The 19,155-nt window shown below is 43.4% G+C and overlaps 1 protein-coding gene and 1 long non-coding RNA gene across 2 annotated transcripts in view; one reads left to right on the top strand and one right to left on the bottom strand.

The window, feature by feature from the left end:
- TMC2 (transmembrane channel like 2) overlaps positions 1-19,155 on the top strand; it is a 106,458-nt gene that overhangs the window by 62,364 nt on the left and 24,939 nt on the right. Inside the window, exons 11-16 of the mRNA XM_026455222.1 lie at positions 2,561-2,749; positions 11,188-11,367; positions 12,906-13,055; positions 13,948-14,076; positions 17,140-17,207; positions 18,067-18,306. Coding sequence (XP_026311007.1) covers positions 2,561-2,749; positions 11,188-11,367; positions 12,906-13,055; positions 13,948-14,076; positions 17,140-17,207; positions 18,067-18,306 — 956 coding nt within the window. The remainder of the gene's footprint in view (positions 1-2,560; positions 2,750-11,187; positions 11,368-12,905; positions 13,056-13,947; positions 14,077-17,139; positions 17,208-18,066; positions 18,307-19,155) is intronic.
- The window catches only part of LOC111548089, a 6,412-nt gene continuing 2,107 nt past the window's right edge, over positions 14,851-19,155 (bottom strand). The window contains exon 3 of the long non-coding RNA XR_002733308.1: positions 14,851-14,887. This is a non-coding gene — a long non-coding RNA (uncharacterized LOC111548089). The remainder of the gene's footprint in view (positions 14,888-19,155) is intronic.

Genomic DNA, 19,155 nt, shown 5'->3' with positions numbered 1-19,155 from the left:
TTTTGGAGACAAGGTCTCACTACGGCTAGAGTGCCGTGCTCAGTTAAATTTTTCTATTTTCTGTAGAGATGGGGTCTTTCACTATGTTGCCCAGGCTGGTCTCAAATTCCTGGCGTCAAGCAATCCTCCCTCCTTGGCCTCCCCAAGCACTGGGATTACAGGTGTGAGCCACTGCATCCAGCTCCCATGTCAAGTTCTTTATGGCTCAATATTTCTCCTGTCTGATCAGTTTCCCCCAGGACCTAGCGAAGCTCACATTTACACTGCAACTGTGCTTGGTTCTCTTTTCTTTGTCCCTCTCCTCTCTTGAATTCCTTCCTGCTGTCCACTGACTGATGCCTGCAGATGGCAGGGACACCCACTAGGAAAAGGGCTTGAGCTCAGCAACTCACAGCATGGGTTTCCCAGCCTAGAGCCCGGTGGGCTTTGTAGTGCATGGAGCAGGGAGCTGACTCTGTCTCCTCTCCCTCTTCTTACAGCAATGGGGGGCTTATGGCCACTTCCATCCAAAGCCAGGGTAGGGGTGATTGGGGCCTTCGACTTTTCCTCCAGGACTGTGAGAAAGGGACAAAGAAGATTAATGTCTTTGAAACACTTTGAACATGTGAGAAATAAAATGACTTCTTTTGTGAGTTTATTAAAAGAGACATAATAGGGCCAGGCGCGGTGGCTCAAGCCTGTAATCCCAGCACTTTGGGAGGCCGAGACGGGCGGATCACGAGGTCAGGAGATCGAGACCATCCTGGCCAACACGGTGAAACCCCGTCTCTACTAAAAATACAAAAAACTAGCCGGGCGAGGTGGCGGCACCTGTAGTCCCAGCTACTCGGGAGGCTGAGGCAGGAGAATGGCGGGAACCCGGGAGGCGGAGCTTGCAGTGAGCTGAGATCACGCCACTCACTCCAGCCTGGGCCACAGAGCGAGACTCCACCTCAAAAAAAAAAAAAAAAAAAGAGACATAATATACTTGTATAACAGAATAGAGGTGAAAATTCTGTGAATTAAGACTTTGGGGTCTGGGAGAGTTCATTTTTCATCGTGGTTCTACCACTTACTCTCTGTGTCTAGGGCACAAGTTTAATAATCAAAAATCAATTTTTATATACTAACAGAAAACAATTAGAAAATAAGTTTAAGGCCAGGCACAGTGGCTCATACCTGTAATCCCCACAGTTTGGGAGGCTGAGACAGGTGGATTACCTGAGGTCAAGAGTTCGAGACCAGCCTGGACAACATAGAGAAACCCTGCCTGTACTAAAGATACAAAAAATAGCCAGGTGTAGTGGTGGGCATCTGTAATTCCAGCTACTCAGGAGACTGAGGCAGAAGAATCGCTTGAACATAGGAGGCGGAGGTTGCAGTGAGCCGAGATCATGCCATGCACTCCAGCCTAGGCAACACAGTGAGACTCTGTCTCAAAAAAAAAAAAAAAAAGAAAGAAAGAAAGAAAAAAGAAAAAGAAAAAAAGTTTAAATTCTATTGATAATAATATCAAAAAAACATAAAATTCCTAAGTATAAATTTAGCCAAAATAATGTACAAGACCATTACACCAAAAGTATAAAATAATGCTGAAAGAAATTAAGAAACCCTAAGTAAATGGAAGATACGCTATGCTGATGGATTAGAACAGAGGTTGGCAAACTATGGCCCACAGGCCAAATCCAGCCTACTGCCTACTTTTACAAATAAAGTTTTATTGAAACAAAGCATTCCAATGTATTTACATCTTGTCTATGGTTGCTTTCATGCCACAATGGTTGAGTGGTTGTGAGAGAGACCATATGACCAGCAAACCAAAAATACTATCCAGCTTTTTATAGAATGAGTTTGCCAACCCTCGATTAGAAGACTCAATATTTTAAGATTCAGTTGGAATCTATTTGACCTATAGACTTAATGTAGTCCCAATCGGTTACTGAAATCTCTCTGGGCCTTAGGGTCTGTAATATGGGCAATAACAGTAACTGTTCTACTGGTTTGTTGCTGGGATTAAGAGGGACAATGCGGCTGGGCACAGTGGCTCATACCTGTAATCCCAGCAGCTTGGGAAACTGAGGCAGGCAGATCACCTGAGATTGGGAGATCGAGACTGGTCTGACCAACATGGAGAAACCCTATCTCTGCTAAAAATATAAAATTAGCCGGGTGTGGTGGCGCATGCCTGTAATCCCAGCTACTCGGGAGGCTGAGGCGGAAGAATCACTTGAACCCGGGAGGTGGTGAGCTGAGATTGTGCCATTGCATTCCCACCTGGGCAACAAGAGCAAAACTCCGTCTCAAAAAAGAAAGAAAGAGGGACAATGCATGGAAAGTACCATGTCTGACTCATGGTGACTATTTAAGAAATCTAAGTTTTTCTTATACGTACTGGAATAGCAATAACCACAAACTTTTTTTTACAGAAAATAATTCTCCATAGGGCACAGGGCATTACATCATCTCCTCTGTATTATTTCATTTCTGGAAATATAGAAAGTACTATTTTCAGGGACCCAACAGCCATGGTTCTGGCATTTCTGGCCTGACATTTATGCACATCTCATTTTCACACATTAAGGAATCAATAGTGGATGAACAAGAGAGTAACAAAGAAGAAAATATCCATCTGACAAGATTTCTTCGTGTCCTGGCCAACTTTCTCATCATCTGCTGTTTGTGTGGAAGTGGGTACCTAATTTACTTTGTGGTGAAGCGATCCCAGCAATTCTCCAAAATGCAGAATGTTAGCTGGTATGAAAGGAATGAGGTAAGAACACATCTCTGATGAAGTGAAGGTTGACGGCAAATACTGAAATCACTGGTTCCTATGCCATTCATTTGATTTCAATAAAGTCTGGATTATAGGGTTGTTTTAATAAGTGAAATTACATCCCTTTCCAGTCAAATAGCATGAATATCCTGAACAAAAAGTCACCTGTTATTAGGTTTTTGGAACTGGCTTTTACAACTAGAAAAACTGGATTAGCAACTGGATAGCCAACTGTGCAACACCAATTACTAACGAGGTGATCCTTTCCTCACCGCTTTGCAGTTCCTTATGTTGTAAATCAAGTGCTTATTAATGCATTGGTGTGATTCTGGGCTCTCTGTTCTATTCCTATTTGTCTATTCCTGCACAAATAAGAAACTGATACACTATGCATTTATACTATGTCTTAATATCTGATAGAGTGAGTTTTCTCATCAAGCTCCACAATAAAACACATTAAGGTTTTATTGTGATAACATAGAATCCACAAACCTCTTTTGGGAATTTGAATCTGTGGTCATTTGTGAAAATGGCTACAAATTCTTCCTGTCATTTTATGCACATCCCTTTGCTTTCCTTTGCACATTCATGAAGAGGTGGCATCTGTGTCCCCCATCTTTTGAATCCACCTTAGCTTGGTCATGTGAGTTGGTTTAGCCAATGCAACAATAGCAACCACGAAACGTGCAGAGATTTGAAAAGTGCTTGTGTATTAAGACTTGCTCTTTTATTGCTTTTGGAGACCCTCACACCTCCATCATGTGAATAATCTCTGGCTAGCCTCCTGAATGATGAGACACATGGTCCATCTCCCCACCCTGGCCAATAGCCAGTAAACCACCAGATATTTGAATGGAGCCATCAGCTATCAGCAGGTAAGGCTAACAAAAGAACCACCCAGTTAAGTCCAGTTAAAAAAAAAAAAAAATGCTGCCCCACAGAATCATGAGCTAGATAAATTAATAATCATGAGCTAGATAAATTAATATAATAAGATAAATTAAATTGCATTCAAACTGCAATTTAAAAAAAAGAAGACAGCTTATCTTCTCCCAACAGAGCAAGAAAGGATATAAAAAAGGAAATATGGAATTGATAAGAGGACAAATATAAAGCACAAAATCAGATTTAAATCTAAATATATCAGTGATTCTAACAGATGTAAATGGATTTGATGCTACAGTTTGAAGACAATAATAATTAGATCAAAAACTGTTAAAGCTATGTGCTATTTATAATTAACTAATCTAAAACATCAGGACACAGAAAGGTTTAAAATAAAAGAACGGGGCCGGTGGTTTCTGCTAAGGGTGGCCTAGGTTATTTGGATCAAGTAACCAATTAAAAGCACTAAAAATGCTGGTTTAAAGAAAAAGCATACCTTGAAAACACTGAGGATCTGAAAACACAGTGAGAGACCCCCAAGACCAATTTTAAGTGAAAGCCTGTGGCCAGAAATATAAGGGGAGTATCAGTGCCAAGTCTCTTATGCTCTGAAGGCAAATGCTGACTTTTCAAACACTTATTCCTGTGCTCTAGTTCCATCCCACTAGGGCCAGCGTCTTAGCCTGTGTTGGGTTAATTAGGTTCCTGCAGCCTTGATGTAGTGACTCTGTCCTAAGGTGGGAAGTTTCAGAATAGCCAGTCAGCAGTTCTCGAATTCCCAATTTATTTCGAGGCCTTCATACCCCATCAGTCACTCAACTAATATTCAACACACAGGCAGTAATAAAAGGGAGGTAACAAACCACAACGATGGCTCCGGAGACCAACACATCAACAGATGAGCCGAGTGGATCCAGAAGTCATTCAGGCACTGGCCAGCAGAAGCAGGCATCGCTGTTTCTCTCTTGCAGAGCTTCCAGCAGCCGCTGCCAAAATCGGGAGAAGGTTCCAGAGTTCTCATGGGCAGAGCCTCCAAAGGCTTTTTGAACAAGGCCAGGTCCTGGCTGCTTTTATGATCCTCCCAGATGGGTCTGTTCTCTTTATCTCAGCCAACCTTTCATTCTCTATCAGTTCATTTCAGGAAATCCCAGGAAGCAGCAGGTGTTCACTTACCACCTCAGCCCATTATATACATGCTTATCACTTTGAGAGGGGGTGGAACAACTTCACTATGGGCTCAATGCTTTTTGACATGACTGACTCCATTTTGAGACATTAGGATCACAAATTATGATGTATCAGTTTGCTAGGACTGTGATATTATTACATATTTCTTATTATATATTGGTCTGCTACCAGTTTCTGGCACACAGCCCCTAAAACCCTTGGAATCTCTAGAGTGATCAGTGTTTTTGTGTATGCCAGTAAGATGACTGGTGGCTGGAAGCTCCTGGATAACCTCTGCATGTGGGCTGGCTGCCAAGGGAACCAGTGACTAGAAAATTGGAACTTTCAGCCGTATCCCCTCACCTCCAGGGAGGGGAGAGGGGCTGAGGTTGAGTTGATCACCAATGGCCAGTGATTTAATCAATCATGACTACATAATGATGCCTCCATAAAAACCCAAAGGGCAGTGTTTGAAGAGCTTATGAGTTGCTGAACATGTGGAGTGTGGCAAGCCCAGAGGGTCTAGAAGCTCCAAGCACCTTGCCCATACCTTATCCTATGGATCTCTTCCACCTGGCCATTCCTGAGTTATATCCTTTGAGATAAACAGATAATCTAGTAATTAAATTGTTTTCCTGAATGATTTGCTCACTCTAGCAAATGACCAAACCCAAGAAAGGGGTTGTGAGAATCTCTGCTTTATAGCCAAATCAGACAGAAGTTGCCAGTAACCTGGCGACCTAATACTTGTGATTGGCATCCAAAGTGGGGGCAGCCTTGTGGGATTGAGCCCTTCACCTGTGGAGTCTGTGCTCACTAGGGTTAGTGTCCTAATTGAATTGAATTTTACGCTACCCAGCTGGTATCAGAAAATTGGTTGGTATGGGAAAAAATGTGGTGTCAGAAGTGTCAAATGTGTCTGACACATTTGGTATCAGAAGTGTCCTGGAAGTAAAGTGTTGAGAGTATAGAGCGAAAAAACATAGGCTGCCACAACAAAGCACCACAGACTGAGTAGCTTAAACTACAGAAATGTATTTGCTCACCGTTCCGGAGGCCGGAAGTCTGAGATCAAGGAGTTGGCAGATTTGCTTTCTCCTGAGGCTTGCAGGGGCTGTCTTCTCCCGGTGTCCTTCTGTGACCTTTCTTCTGTGCATGTGCACGGAGACAGAGAGAGATGTCTGGTGTCTTTTCCTCTTCTTAGAAGAACACCAGTCTTATTGGATTAGGTCCCACCCTTGTGACCTCACTTAACCTTAATTACCTCCTTAAAGGCCCCATCTCCAAATAGTCACATTGAGAGTTACGGCTTCAAGACACAAATTTGTGGGAGGGGGAGGAGGAGACACGATTCAGTCCATAAAGTCCAAAGAGACAAAGTTTCCAAACCAGGACTTTTCCATATTAGGAGGAGGGGAAAATCTCCCTAAGTTGACCTCACCACCTCTCTCCCAGGAGTTAAGGCATTCAAGGTATGGGTGAACCTCATCTGACCCTCCTCGCACCTCCAGTAACTACTGAGGGGGCAGCTTCCTGTTTAGGCTGGAAGTGGAAAAGAGAAGGAAAAGGTGCTATCCCCAGAGCCTATGGCCTCAGACCTTCCACTGAGCAGACTTGTATCTGGGGCTCTCAGCCCTTGACTTTGGTTCAAAGCGTTGTAGATGGTAGTGTACCAGGCACCTGGCAGAACCAAGCTTAGAGCCCCTCTAATTCAGCATGTACATATCTAGGCCTCAAAGAACTCCATAAATAATTATTAAAGGTCAATGACCAGAAAGAAGTTAAAGGTTACCTGGTATACAAGAAAATAAGGCAAAATGATAGACTTGCTCCTTTTACCTACATGCCAAGATTTATTTTCCTTTTTCTTTAAAGTCCATTAACTTTACTTAAGAATACGTCTTGGTGTTGGTCATTCTGGTTTGATATTCTCTGATACACAATGTGTTCTCTCTCTTTTTTTTTTGAGATGAAGTCTCACTCTGTCGCCCAGGCTAGAGTGCAGTGGCGTGATCTTGGCTCACTGCAACCTCCACCTCCTGGGTTCAAACAATTCTTTTGCCTCAGCCTCCTGAGTAGCTGGGATTACAGGTGCATGCCACCATGCCTGGCTAATTTTTGTATTTTTAGTAGAGATGGGGTTTCACCCTATTGGCCAGGCTGGTCTCGATCTCTTGACCTCAAATGATCTGCCCACCTCACCTCCCAAAGTGCTGAGATTACAGGTGTGAGCCACCATACCGGACCCCAAAGATTTTGTAAATGTTAGGCAGATTCAAATCTTGTTTTTCATTTAAGGGAAGATTTATTGAATTACAGTTGTTTTAATTTGTTCTGTTCCCATGTTTGGGTTTTTTTCTTCAGGACCTCCTATTATACCTGTGTTGAATCTTCTTTGTCTCTCTTCAATACATCTCATTTTCTCTCAAATCCTATTAACTTTTCTTCATATATTTTTTATTTTTAAAATTCTCCCCCTTTTTATCTTTTTCTTGTAATTATCATTATGTTTTTTAATTGTGATTCTCTTAGGTATTCTTCAATTTTAACATAGTTTTCCCTTAATTTTTTTTTTTTTTTTTTTTTTTTGGGGCAGTATTCTGTTACCAGTATTCTGGGTTTTTCTAATTTTATTTATATTGTTTTGTGACCTGTATTTTCTTAACATCTTTCAGTTTTCTGTTTTGAATACTGATTATAATTTTTTTAACTGTTTTGTATAACTTACTTTTTGGTGCATTTTCATTATCTGAAAGGAGTTTAACCTACTTCTTGTTCTCTTTTCCTTGTAATAACTTTGTATGGGATTTGACCTAGAAAAAAACTTTTCTGCTATTCATTTTCATATAAAATTAGTTTTGCTGAAGTTTTAGTGAGGCATAGTTCAGGATAACTTTCCTAATTTAACAGAGCTCTCTCTTCCACTGTTTTTGTGAAGTCTTCAAAATATATGGTGGCTTGCTTTCTGAGAGCTCCTGCCTCTCATCTCTTTTCTACTTTTTATCTAGACCTTCCCATTCCTTTCTCTATATTCCCCCTGTCTGCTTAATTTCAATTCTGTTCTCAGAATAGTCTCCTTCATGTTGTGCCCTGTCCTGTTAGGGAGCTTGACTGATCAATTTCAAAAGTTCAAGAGGCCCAGGCTGTTTTAGCTCATCTCCAGATTAACCAAGAATGACCTTGCACTCACCTATTATCAGACTGAGCAGAGTTCCTCACAGTTTCAGCTGTTGTTCTCAGATTGTTCCACTATGCTTTTCACTGAGTACCTATTAGCCATTTTGACATCCTCCTGTTCTCAAACTCACTGGACACCCCACTGTTTCTCTTGGCCTTCTCTCATCCAAACATGAACTCTGTAAGAACTTGTGGCTGTTGGTAATTTGTATTGTATTGTAACCACTTGTATTTAAGGATTCATTAGGACATCTAACTTTGATGTCTATGTGATTTTTATTTTATTATTTAATTGCTTCATCCAGTTTTACATGAGAATTCAGGGAGATTAAAAAATCATGTTGTGGCTATCATTATCTTCCCAGAACTCCAAGTTATTATTTTTGGTATGAAGATGCATTCACCATGAAAACCATCATTTTCTCTTAGGATAAAGTCCTAGATGGCTTTCCCTGACTTACCTTCCCAGTTGTACCTTTATTTTTCTTTATTATTATTATTTGAGATGAAGTCACGCTCTGTCATCCAGGCTGGAATGCAGTGACACGATTTCAGTTCACTGCAGCCTCCACCTCCTGAGTTCAAGTGATTCTCTTGCCTCAGCCTCCCAAGTAGCTGGGACTACAAGCATGCACCACCATACCTGACTAATTTTTATATTTTTAGTAGAGACGAGGTTTTGCCATGTTGGCCAGGCTGGTCTCAAACTCCTGACCCCAGGTGATCCACCTGCCTCAGCGTCCCAAAGTGCTGGGATTACAGGCATGACCCACCACACCTAGCCACCAATTGTACCTTTAGTCACTCTTCCCATCTTCACTAAACTGCAGCAACACTGGCCTCTGTTCTGCTGAGATGCTTTCTCTCACACACTCTCATCTCTCTTGAATAATTTCAGGTATGAGTTTAAATGTTATATCCTTATTTCTATTATATACTTAATGTACTTACCCTTTGCAGCATTTTTACCTTTGTAATGATTATGTAATGATTAACTCATTATGGAATTATTTACATCTACTTTAAGTCCTTGTGGGCAGAGTGTGTATGACTTTTATTCTTTGTTGCATCTTTAGAATTTGGCACAGTGACTCACACATAATAAGTGCTTAATAAATGAGAGATGGAGGAAAGACACAGGAGAAAACTATTAACTGAATACCTACAATAGACCTCTATATGCATTATTTATGCCTCATAGCACCATGGCAGGATAGGCATCCTTAGTCCTAGTTTTTGCATAAATATCTGAGGACCAGAAAATTTAAGACGCACACTTACTAGCAACGGAGTCAGGATTAGGACCCAGTACCTGTCTGGCTCTGAGTCTCTCTCTGGGGCCTCATTCCTGATTGCCTAGACTTACCTCTAACCCACTCTGGATCAGTGCAGCTGGACATCAACTCAGGCACTCCCAACAGTGGATTAGAGGCCCCAGTGTAGCTCCTGACATGGTCAGAATGGGTTTAAGATATGGAAAGACAGGGACTTTGGGGGCCCCTCTGTAGGATGGGAGAACTGAGGAATAGAGTAAGAAGGGAAAAACGTCCCTTCCACAAAGCCTCACTGGGTCACTGAGCTGTGAGAAGGACTCAAAAGATGCCCAAGATGAATTCTACCCTTAAGAGGATTGCAGTTTCCTTAGGATGCAGGCTTGACAAAAATAAACCAAAGCACAAACAACGGTAGGCAGGAATACCATGATCAAATAAGATGTTTTAGGTTACAGATGGAACTGTCCATGAGAGCTGAAGAGGTAGTGGAATTTTGTGGCAGAGAAGGGAATTAGGCTAAGCATTACACAAACATATAACGAAGGGCAGTGGTAGATATGGGGCAGTGATGGCTCTCCAGGTAAGAACTATATGGACAGGTATGGAGATAATGAGAAACCAAGCCAAGGGTTGGTGTGAGAGAGAGTGGGAGAGTCAGGACCAGCCGAGAAAAGCTGACCAACTTGCAATTTGGTCAAAAGTTCAGGGATTTACTTTCCACTGGGTGAGCAGTTATTTTTTGTTTGTTTTTTGTTTTTGTTTTTGTTTTTTTGAGATGGAGTCTTGCTCTGTCACCCAGGCTGGAGTGCAGTGGCACGATCTCACCTCACTGTAGTCTCCGCCTCCTGCAATCCTCCCGCCTCAAGCAATCCTCCTGCCTCAGCCTCCTGAGTAGCTGGGATTACAGGTGCGTGCCACCACACCCAGCTAATTTTTTGTATTTTTACTACAGATGGGGTTGCACCATGTTAGCCAGGATCTCCTGGCTATCTCCTGACCTCATGATCCACCTGCCTTGGCCTCCCAAAGTGCTGGGATTACAGGCGTGAGCCACTGTGCCCAGCCGGGTGAGCAGTTTTAATTGCAGAGAGATGTCCTATTGTGGTCAGATTCAGTCATACGAGTCGGTATTCTCCCAAAACTGGAGCCAAAATTGAGTGCTTGATGCTTACCATGCTCTGGGATAGTAGATTTACATATATTATCTCTTCTGATTCTCACCACAAGGACTGTCATCACAATTTTGCCCATGAAGAAACAAGAAGGACAGAGAAGTGATGTAACTTTTCCTAAGTTACAAAGACAGCAAGTGTTAGAGCTGGGGCTTAAACCCAGAGAGCTGACTCCAAATGCACACTCTCTCTATTTTGGTTTGTTTGTTTGAGACAGGGTCTCACTCTATCACCCAGGCTGGAGTGCAGTGGCACGATCTCAGCTCCCTGCAACCTCCACTTCCCAGGTTCAAGCGATTCTTAAGCCTCAGCCTTCCGAGTAGCTGGGACTACAGGCACCCGCCACCATGCCTGGCTAAGTTTTGTATTTTTAGTAGAGATGGGGTTTTACCATGTTAGCCAGGATGCTCTCAATCTCTTGACCTCGTGATCCACCTGCCTCAGTCTCCCAAAGTGCTGGGATTACAGGCGTGAGCCACCGAGCCTGGTCAGAAAGTGTTATTTTCATCAATACTAATAACAACAACCATGATAGCGTCTGGTCACACAGCAATTATGATATGCAAGCACAGGCCGACTGCTCAGGGCATGTTGATGCCTTTGCCAGGGTCACACCACAATCTGTATAGACCCCAGGGCATCTCTAGGGGCAGCGGAGAGGGCAGCAGAGAAGTGGAGATCGATGGCCATGGGAGTGCAGGGATGGCGGCCAAACAAGTATAATGTTGATGACACAACCTAGGCTTTCCTGATTCCTCAGGTAGAGATCGTGATGTCCCTGCTTGGAATGTTTTGTCCCCCTCTGTTTGAAACCATCGCTCTCCTAGAGAATTACCACCCACGCACTGGACTGAAGTGGCAGCTGGGACGCATCTTTGCACTCTTCCTGGGGAACCTCTACACGTTTCTCTTGGCCCTGATGGATGATGTCCACCTCAAGGTAAAAACCACAACGCCCTCCACCCCACTGCAATTCCTGGTGCCCATAGTATTTTCTTTTTTAATATAATAATTTCATTATATATAATTCATATTAATTAAATAAATGTAAATTCAGAAAAATAAAATTTTAAAAAAAACTCCTCAGAATCTATGACCCAAAGATGACCATTGTTAACTTTTTCCTATTGTTTTTTACTGTCTTCTTCTCTGGTTTCTTTTTTCACACCATATACATGTCATTTGATACCTTAATATTTTATCTTTAGCCTTTTCCACACTGTTTCAGAGCTGCCATAAATGATTAACAGCCAGGTAATTGTCCTCTAAGGTGCTATGTCATGACTTAACCATTCATCAATGCTCACCACACAATTATGGAGCACCCACAATGGCAGGCCCTGGAGTAGAGCAGACAGGAAGACACAGTCCTGTCCCAAGTGTGTTCACACTCTGGGCCAGGAGACAGACTTCATTACAGCACTCTGTGGGATGTGCATCAGTAGGGGTAAGCCCAGGGCAGCATGGCAGCGCACAGGAGAAGTTCCAGATCCTACCCTGGGAACCTTAGCAGACATTGGAAAAGGCAGAGGGAACAGCTGGGTCAACAGGGAACTAGATGATGGCTGAACAATGGAGGGGAGCAGAAGAGTGAAAAAAATAGAGCAAGGGAGGGCCTGATTATGCTGATGCCCCTCTTCTCCACCTCTTCCCTCCTTATTATTGAGCTGTAGGAACTTTTTCCTGATGCTAACAGAAAATTATTCTAAGCATGGAAGTGACTGAATCTGGCCCTAACCTCCCCTCCCGGCTCATCTCTGGCTTCCCTCCTACCCAGGAGACTGCTCTACTCTCCTGAGCCTCACATTTCTGCCACAGGGCAAAATTCTCTCTTGCCTCTCTCTCCACCCCTCTCCTCATGTTTGATTAGTTGACTAATCCTCCTTGAGGTTTTGGCCCAGATGTCACTACCTCCAGGAAGTCTTTTGTGGCCCCCCCATTGTGTGACATGGATGCTCCTTCTCCCAGAGATAATTTCCCACAGCTTGTATCGCTCTATTCTGTAATTGCCTGTTCATCTCCATCATTTACTAGACTCTAACCTTTCTGAGCAAAGCTCCATCTCTCTTGGTCACTCCTGTATCACCACTACTTTATATGCACAGAAGAAACCCTGAATAAATTATTTTCAAGAGAATAATGAATGACTGGATAAATACATGAATGGATGGATGAATGCTTGGATGGATGGATGGATGGATGGATGGATGGATGGATGGATGGACAGACAAATGGATAGATGGACAGACAGATGGTGACTTAGAGTAGAAGATACCTTCATGGGAAAGACCCAAAGACTACAGCCTCTCCTGTATATATTGAAAGCCTGAGGAGGGAATTTCTGGAAGGACTCTGTCCAGGGGTAAAGCAGAAGCTAGATGGTAGGGTTGTGGCATTTGCTCGCTTTCATTGTTCTTACAGAAACAGTTGGACTATCCCTGGCTCCTTCTTACCCCACACCTCCATCTTCTGTTCTAGCTTGCTAATGAAGAGACAATAAAGAACATCACTCACTGGACTCTGTTTAACTATTATAACTCTTCTGGTTGGAATGAGAGTGTCCCCCGACCACCCCTGCACCCTGCAGATGTGCCCCGGGGTTCTTGCTGGGAGACAGCTGTGGGCATTGTGAGTAGTTATACTCTCTCTGAAAAGGTGACCCCTGTTCTTGGTTCTTTGTTATTCCCTCCTTGATGTTTCCATTTGCAGAATAAACCTGAAAACTTACCAGCTGTTCATCCAGCAAACATTTCATAATCATCTTGGAAGAAATAAAATTACCAAAGCAGATCCTGTGCGCCCCCAGGAACTCCAAATCTGTTTGGTGTCTCAAAGGTTGTGATGTTGTCTGGTAGATATTTTCAATTTTTCCAGAAAAATAGTAAATTATGTCTATAATATAAATGCAGAGAAAGCTTTGTTCTTCAGTTTTTGGTCCTTCTTTTATGTGCCTCTGTGCAAAACCTGTTTTATTTTCTCTATATATCAAAAAAAAAAAAAAAAAAAGAGAGAGAGAGAGAGACAGAGAGAAATCCGACTAGCAGGAGGTGAAAAAAGCTAGGCATTGTCCCCAGTGACTGATGGTCACATTTAGTCTTAGTGGGGGCAGCTGGCACTTCAGAATGAGTGGGGAAGCAAGGCCTTCGGGTCCTAGTGATGCTGACTACAATGCATTGGGCATAGCCAACTTAACAGGCAATTTACATACATAATTACTAAGTTTCCCAATTTAGTAATGTGTTGGTATCAGTATCAGATTGAGATTGATATCATTATCAGCTTCAAGAGGTTCAGAGATTATTCCAAAGCCATACAATTGGTAATCTGTCGAGCGGGGACCTAAATTAAGCATTTTCCAGAGCCAGGGGTCACCTCTCTTCACACACAAAGAATCAGAGGGTCACAGAGACAAAGTCAGGTGGGTGGGAGAGAGTTTATGAGACTCTCAACCAACTCTCAGGGAGGGTGGAAGAAGTGGGCAAGGTCTCCAACCACCCCCTCTTCCTATGTTCCTCTGCAGGAATTCATGAGGCTGACAGTGTCCGACATGCTGGTAACGTACATCACCATCCTGCTGGGGGACTTCCTACGGGCTTGTTTTGTGCGGTTCATGAACTACTGCTGGTGCTGGGACTTGGAGGCTGGATTTGTAGGTCACCACTTCATGGACATTCTGCTCAAAGGAATTTCAACCATCCTCTTTGATACTTATAGCGAGATGCATTCTTAGGCATTTCATTTCTTTGGAGGCTTAATGCCAGTCTCTGCTCTGTGGAGTAGTAAAGTGTTTAATTTGTATTGCCTTTAAGGGTCTTATTTGCCTTCATAGGGGAACCTGCTTTTTCCCAATGTAATGAACAATGTGACCTTCTATTCTAGGAAATGGAGGCATCTGGTCTAGGGGAAAATGGACCACACGCTCCAGTACTGAGCCAATGGTTGATAGGGAATTGCACCTGAGCAGCCTCAACTCTCACTAGGGAGGCTGAAATCTGACAGTGGAGGCGAATATTTTGGGAAGTCCTGGAACACACCAAGAACGCAATAACCACTGGTCCTGTCTTCTGGATGATGCTTTGAGAAACCTCCTTTGACTCGTATTCCCTTATAGCCCTCTTCCCCACCTACCTGGTAAATGTGTGTCATTTCCTCTCAGTAGTGGCCTTCTATGCTCTGGCAGAATCTCTGGCTCAGATACCTGTGCTGTACATGTCACTCCCACGACACCTCACTGGCCCAGCCTGCAGTCACTGGTGTGCATGTAAGTTACCTACCTCTTACCTGAGCTCCTGGTGAGAGGCTCCATAGGATGTTGACCTGTGTAGCCCTCATCCTGGCCTGGCCCAGGTAAGAGCCCCAGTACAGATTTCTGTCACATTTTTTTTTCTTTCAGTCATCAGTCTCAGTTATAAACAAGACTGCTGAGCTCCTCAGCAGCCAGGAAAGCTTCATAATCTTGTCTGTGAACAAAGATGAAAGAACTTTGTGCTCAAAGAGGATGACATCTTTGATAGAAATACACAATATTACTAAGAGGTCATTGTTCTTAAATTTGTTTGTAAGATCACCACGATTTCCAAATAATACTAAAGTTAATCTGAAAAATAAGCATGTGAGAATATCCAGAAAAAAATATTTAAAAAGAAGAATAAGGCCAGGTGTGGTGGCTCACACCTGTAATCCTAGCACTTTTGGAGGCCAGAGCAGGAGAATTGCTTGAGTCCAGGAGTTCAAGACCAGCCTGGGCAATTTAGCAAGACCCCATCTCTACAAAAAATAAAAAAATTAGCTGGGTGTGGTGGTGCATGCCTGTAGTCCCAGCTACTCTGGAGGCCAAGGCAGGAGGATCCCTTGATCCCTTGATCACACCACTGCATTCCAGCCTGGGCAACAGAGTGAGGCCCTGTCTCAAAATATATATAAAGAAAAAAAAAAAAAAAGAAGAATAAAAGGAGCTAGACTTACCATAATACTAAAACATACGATAAAGCTATAATAACCAAAACTGGTACTAGAAAATAGACCAACATGTCAATGGAACAGAATAGAAAGTCCAGAAATAGATACTATCTATATAGGCCTTTAGTTTATCATAAAGGGAGACTTTCAAACGCACTGGAGGGAAAGGATTATATTAAAATATATATAAATTATATAAAAACGTGGGAGACTATATCCTTCATTCATCTCACCTAGATTAATTGTAGGTGAATCAAAGTCTTAAATATCAAAAAAATGAAAATATAAGTTTCTAAAAGAAAGCATGTACAAACTTAGAATCTTGAAGCGAGCACGATTTGTCTAAGCAGGACATGAAACCCAGTAGATAAGTGTTTTTTTAACATTTTAAAATATTAAAATTTAAATTTTGGGTCCGGGTGCGGTGGCTCACACCTGTAGTCCCAGCACTTTGGGAGGCTGAGGCAGGTAGATCACTTGAGGTCAGGAATTCGAGACCAGCCTGGCCAGCATGGTGAAATCCCGTAATCACTTGAACCAGGAGGCAGGGGTTGCAGTGAGCCGAGATCGTGCCACTGCACCCCAGCCTGGGTGACAGAGTGAGACTCCATCTCAATAAATAAATATCCAAGACTTCACCCCCATGGATTTAGCATATGCATGTTTCGTCCTTCCATCCATGCGTGCTGGCCCTTCCTTTGTCTCTTTCCTAACTTCCCATCTCTCCTTCTTGTGTTCTCATTTCCCTTTATCTCCATTTCTGGAAGACAAATTGGGATGTGGGCTTTAGCATGCTTCATGAGGACCCCCATATCCTCAGTGCTCACAGATTTTATGTTCTTTCAAATATTGGACAAATCACGAAAACTGAAAATCAGTCAGGCTGAAAATATGAACCAAGCTGGGCACTTTCCTTTCCATGAACTGCTCTCAGACTGGAGGAAGAAGAGAAGGAGAAAGAAGAGTTGGAAGGATGATTTGGTTTTTGTTTGTTTTTAAGCTTTCTTTTCTTTTGACTCCTCATTTAATTATTTGCATTTCATTATTTATTAGATTTCTCCTTGATTATAATTTCAAGGTATGTTTCTGATTAAAACATTGATAAAATGTTCTCTTAGAGGCAAGGGTCTTCCCAAGAGCACACTGTCAGCCTGCAAGTCCTGAAAGATAGAAACTCTCACTTTTTTTTTTTTTAGCTGAAACAGGCATTTTAAAAGTTTCAGCTTTGAGAATGTAAAATTTTTTCGTTAAAAGTTGAAAACGAGGCCGGGCGCAGTGGCTCAAGCCTGTAATCCCAGCACTTTGGGAGGCCGAGACGGGCGGATCACGAGATCAGGAGATCGAGACCATCCTGGCTAACACGGTGAAACCCCGTCTCTACTAAAAAATACAAAAAACTAGGCAGACGAGGTGGCGGGCGCCTGTAGTCCCAGCTACTCGGGAGGCTGAGGCAGGAGAATGGTGTAAACCCAGGAGGCGGAGCTTGCAGTGAGCTGAGATCCAGCCACTGCACTCCAGCCTGGGCACAGAGCGAGACTCCGTCTCAAAAAAAAACAAAAACAAAAAAAGTTGAAAATGTATTAAAGAAACAGAGTCCTAAATCTAAGGTTCTTCTCTAGTTACCAGAGCAAGCTCTTTGGGATGGAATGGCCTTGGCTTGGCCAGTTGGTTGGTAGTAGGGTTTGGCTGAATTCATCCAACATGTTTTTTTTTTTTTTTCTCTCTCTCTCTCTCTCCCTCCCTCCCTCTCTAGCCTTCATATGCTGAGTTTGATATTAGTGGAAATGTGCTGGGTTTAATCTTCAACCAAGGAATGATCTGGTGAGTTATCCATTTCATCTGGTGATCACCTCATCCAAGGAGTCAAAAAACTGGAGTCCAAGACTTTGTAACTTAACTAGTTGGAAGAGGCTGGATAAGTCATCTTGCCTCTCTGAACTCCCCTCTTTCACATGAAAAATCGAGAGCAGGACTAGATGAGAAGCAGGACAGTTTCTGGCCCACCCATATGCTACCACAGAAGTAGAGAGAAAGGGAGAGAGGGGGGGGGGGGGGAGGGGAGAAAAGGAAAAGGAAGGCAGGAGGAAGGAGAAGAGGGAAGAAAAAGGGAGGAAGGAAAGAAGACAAAGGAAAGGGAAAAGGAAGGAGTAAAGAAGAGACGAGGAAAGGAAAACAAAGAAGGAGAGAGGGAGAAAAGAAGGAAGAGAAGGTGGAAGGTAAATGAACTATGGAACTCCCTCCTCTGAAAAGCGAGTTTGGGGAGGTACGTAACTTTAGGTAAAGACTTTCAAGGGGCCAAGGGCTTGCTGCAAGCCACTGTCCAATTCTCTTAATTGAAGGACTTCAAATACTCTACTGAGAAGCAATGCTGTTTTATGGAAACCAAGGAGAAACAGGCAGGAGACAGTATAATTTGCGAGATGCCCGAGGGCGAGGCAGTGGTAAAATCCTGGCCAGAACTTAAGACAGGAATGCTCGGAGTGCCTCCCTCTCCTGAGGACTACATGGTTCTGGCTTGATGATCAATATTCTGGTTAAATGGGAGGCCCCTTACCTGGGGACTTGCCAGGAAAGCAGCTCAGCCTCATGCCCCAACCCATCCGTCGCATTTCCTTCTATCACCTTTCCCTTGCCTTCCCTGCTGTCCGCCCAACCAGGTGTTTGGTTTCTGCCCTTCCAGGATGGGCTCCTTCTATGCTCCAGGCCTGGTGGGCATTAACGTGCTGCGCCTGCTGACCTCCATGTACTTCCAGTGCTGGGCAGTGATGAGCAGCAACGTACCCCATGAACGCGTGTTTAAAGCCTCCCGATCCAACAACTTCTACATGGGCCTCCTGCTGCTGGTGCTATTCCTCAGCCTCCTGCCAGTGGCCTACACCATCATGTCCCTCCCACCCTCCTTTGACTGCGGGCCGTTCAGGTGCAGAGTCTCAGTTGCCCAGGAGCACCTCTCCTCCCGAGGCAGTCTGCTCAGAGGGCCTTGGCCCAGAATTCCAGTTCTGGTTTCATGCCAGCTTGTAAAAGGCCATGGAGCTTTGAGTGAATCATCGATGTTACGCAAGAGTGTTTTCTGCCAGGATGGAAATGTTCTGTTCTGTGTCTGTGCTATTCATTTCCTTTTTTTTTTTTGAGACGGAGTCTCACTCTGTCACCCAGGCTGGAGTGCAGTGGCGCGATCTCAGCTCACTGCAAGCCCCGCCTCCCAGGTTCACGGCATTCTCCTGCCTCAGGCTCCCGAGTAGCTGGGACTACAGGCGCCCGCCACCATGCCTGGCTAATTTTTTTGTATTTTTAGTAGAGATGGGGTTTCACCGTCTTAACCAGAATGGTCTCGATCTCCTGACCTCGTGATCTACCTGCCTCGGCCTCCCAAAGTGCTGGGATTACAGGCGGGAGCCACCACGCCCGGCCTGTGCTGTTCATTACAGTAGCCACCAGCCACCTGTGGCTGTTGAATGATTGAAATAAGGAACTGAGAAAATGAATTTCTCATGTATTTATTTTTCTAATTTATTAATTAATTTTTAACTGATAGTTGTACATATTTTGGGGTACATGTGATATTTGGATATATGTATACAATGTATAATGATCAAATCAGGGTAACTGGGATATCTGTCACATCAAACATTATCTTTTTAAAAAAATTTTTTTAACCGATTCTCGCTCTGTCGCCCCAGGCTGGAGTGCAGTGGTGCGATCTCAGCTTACCGCAACCTCCGCCTCTCAGGTTCAAGGGATTCTTGTGCCTCTGCCTCCCAAGTAGCTG

The sequence above is a fragment of the Piliocolobus tephrosceles genome, chromosome 20 (genome assembly GCF_002776525.5).
Source record: "Piliocolobus tephrosceles isolate RC106 chromosome 20, ASM277652v3, whole genome shotgun sequence".
In the NCBI taxonomy this organism is placed as follows: domain Eukaryota; kingdom Metazoa; phylum Chordata; class Mammalia; order Primates; family Cercopithecidae; genus Piliocolobus; species Piliocolobus tephrosceles.
Note: the sequence above shows the minus strand (reverse complement) of the source record. Positions and strands in the feature narration are given on the sequence as shown.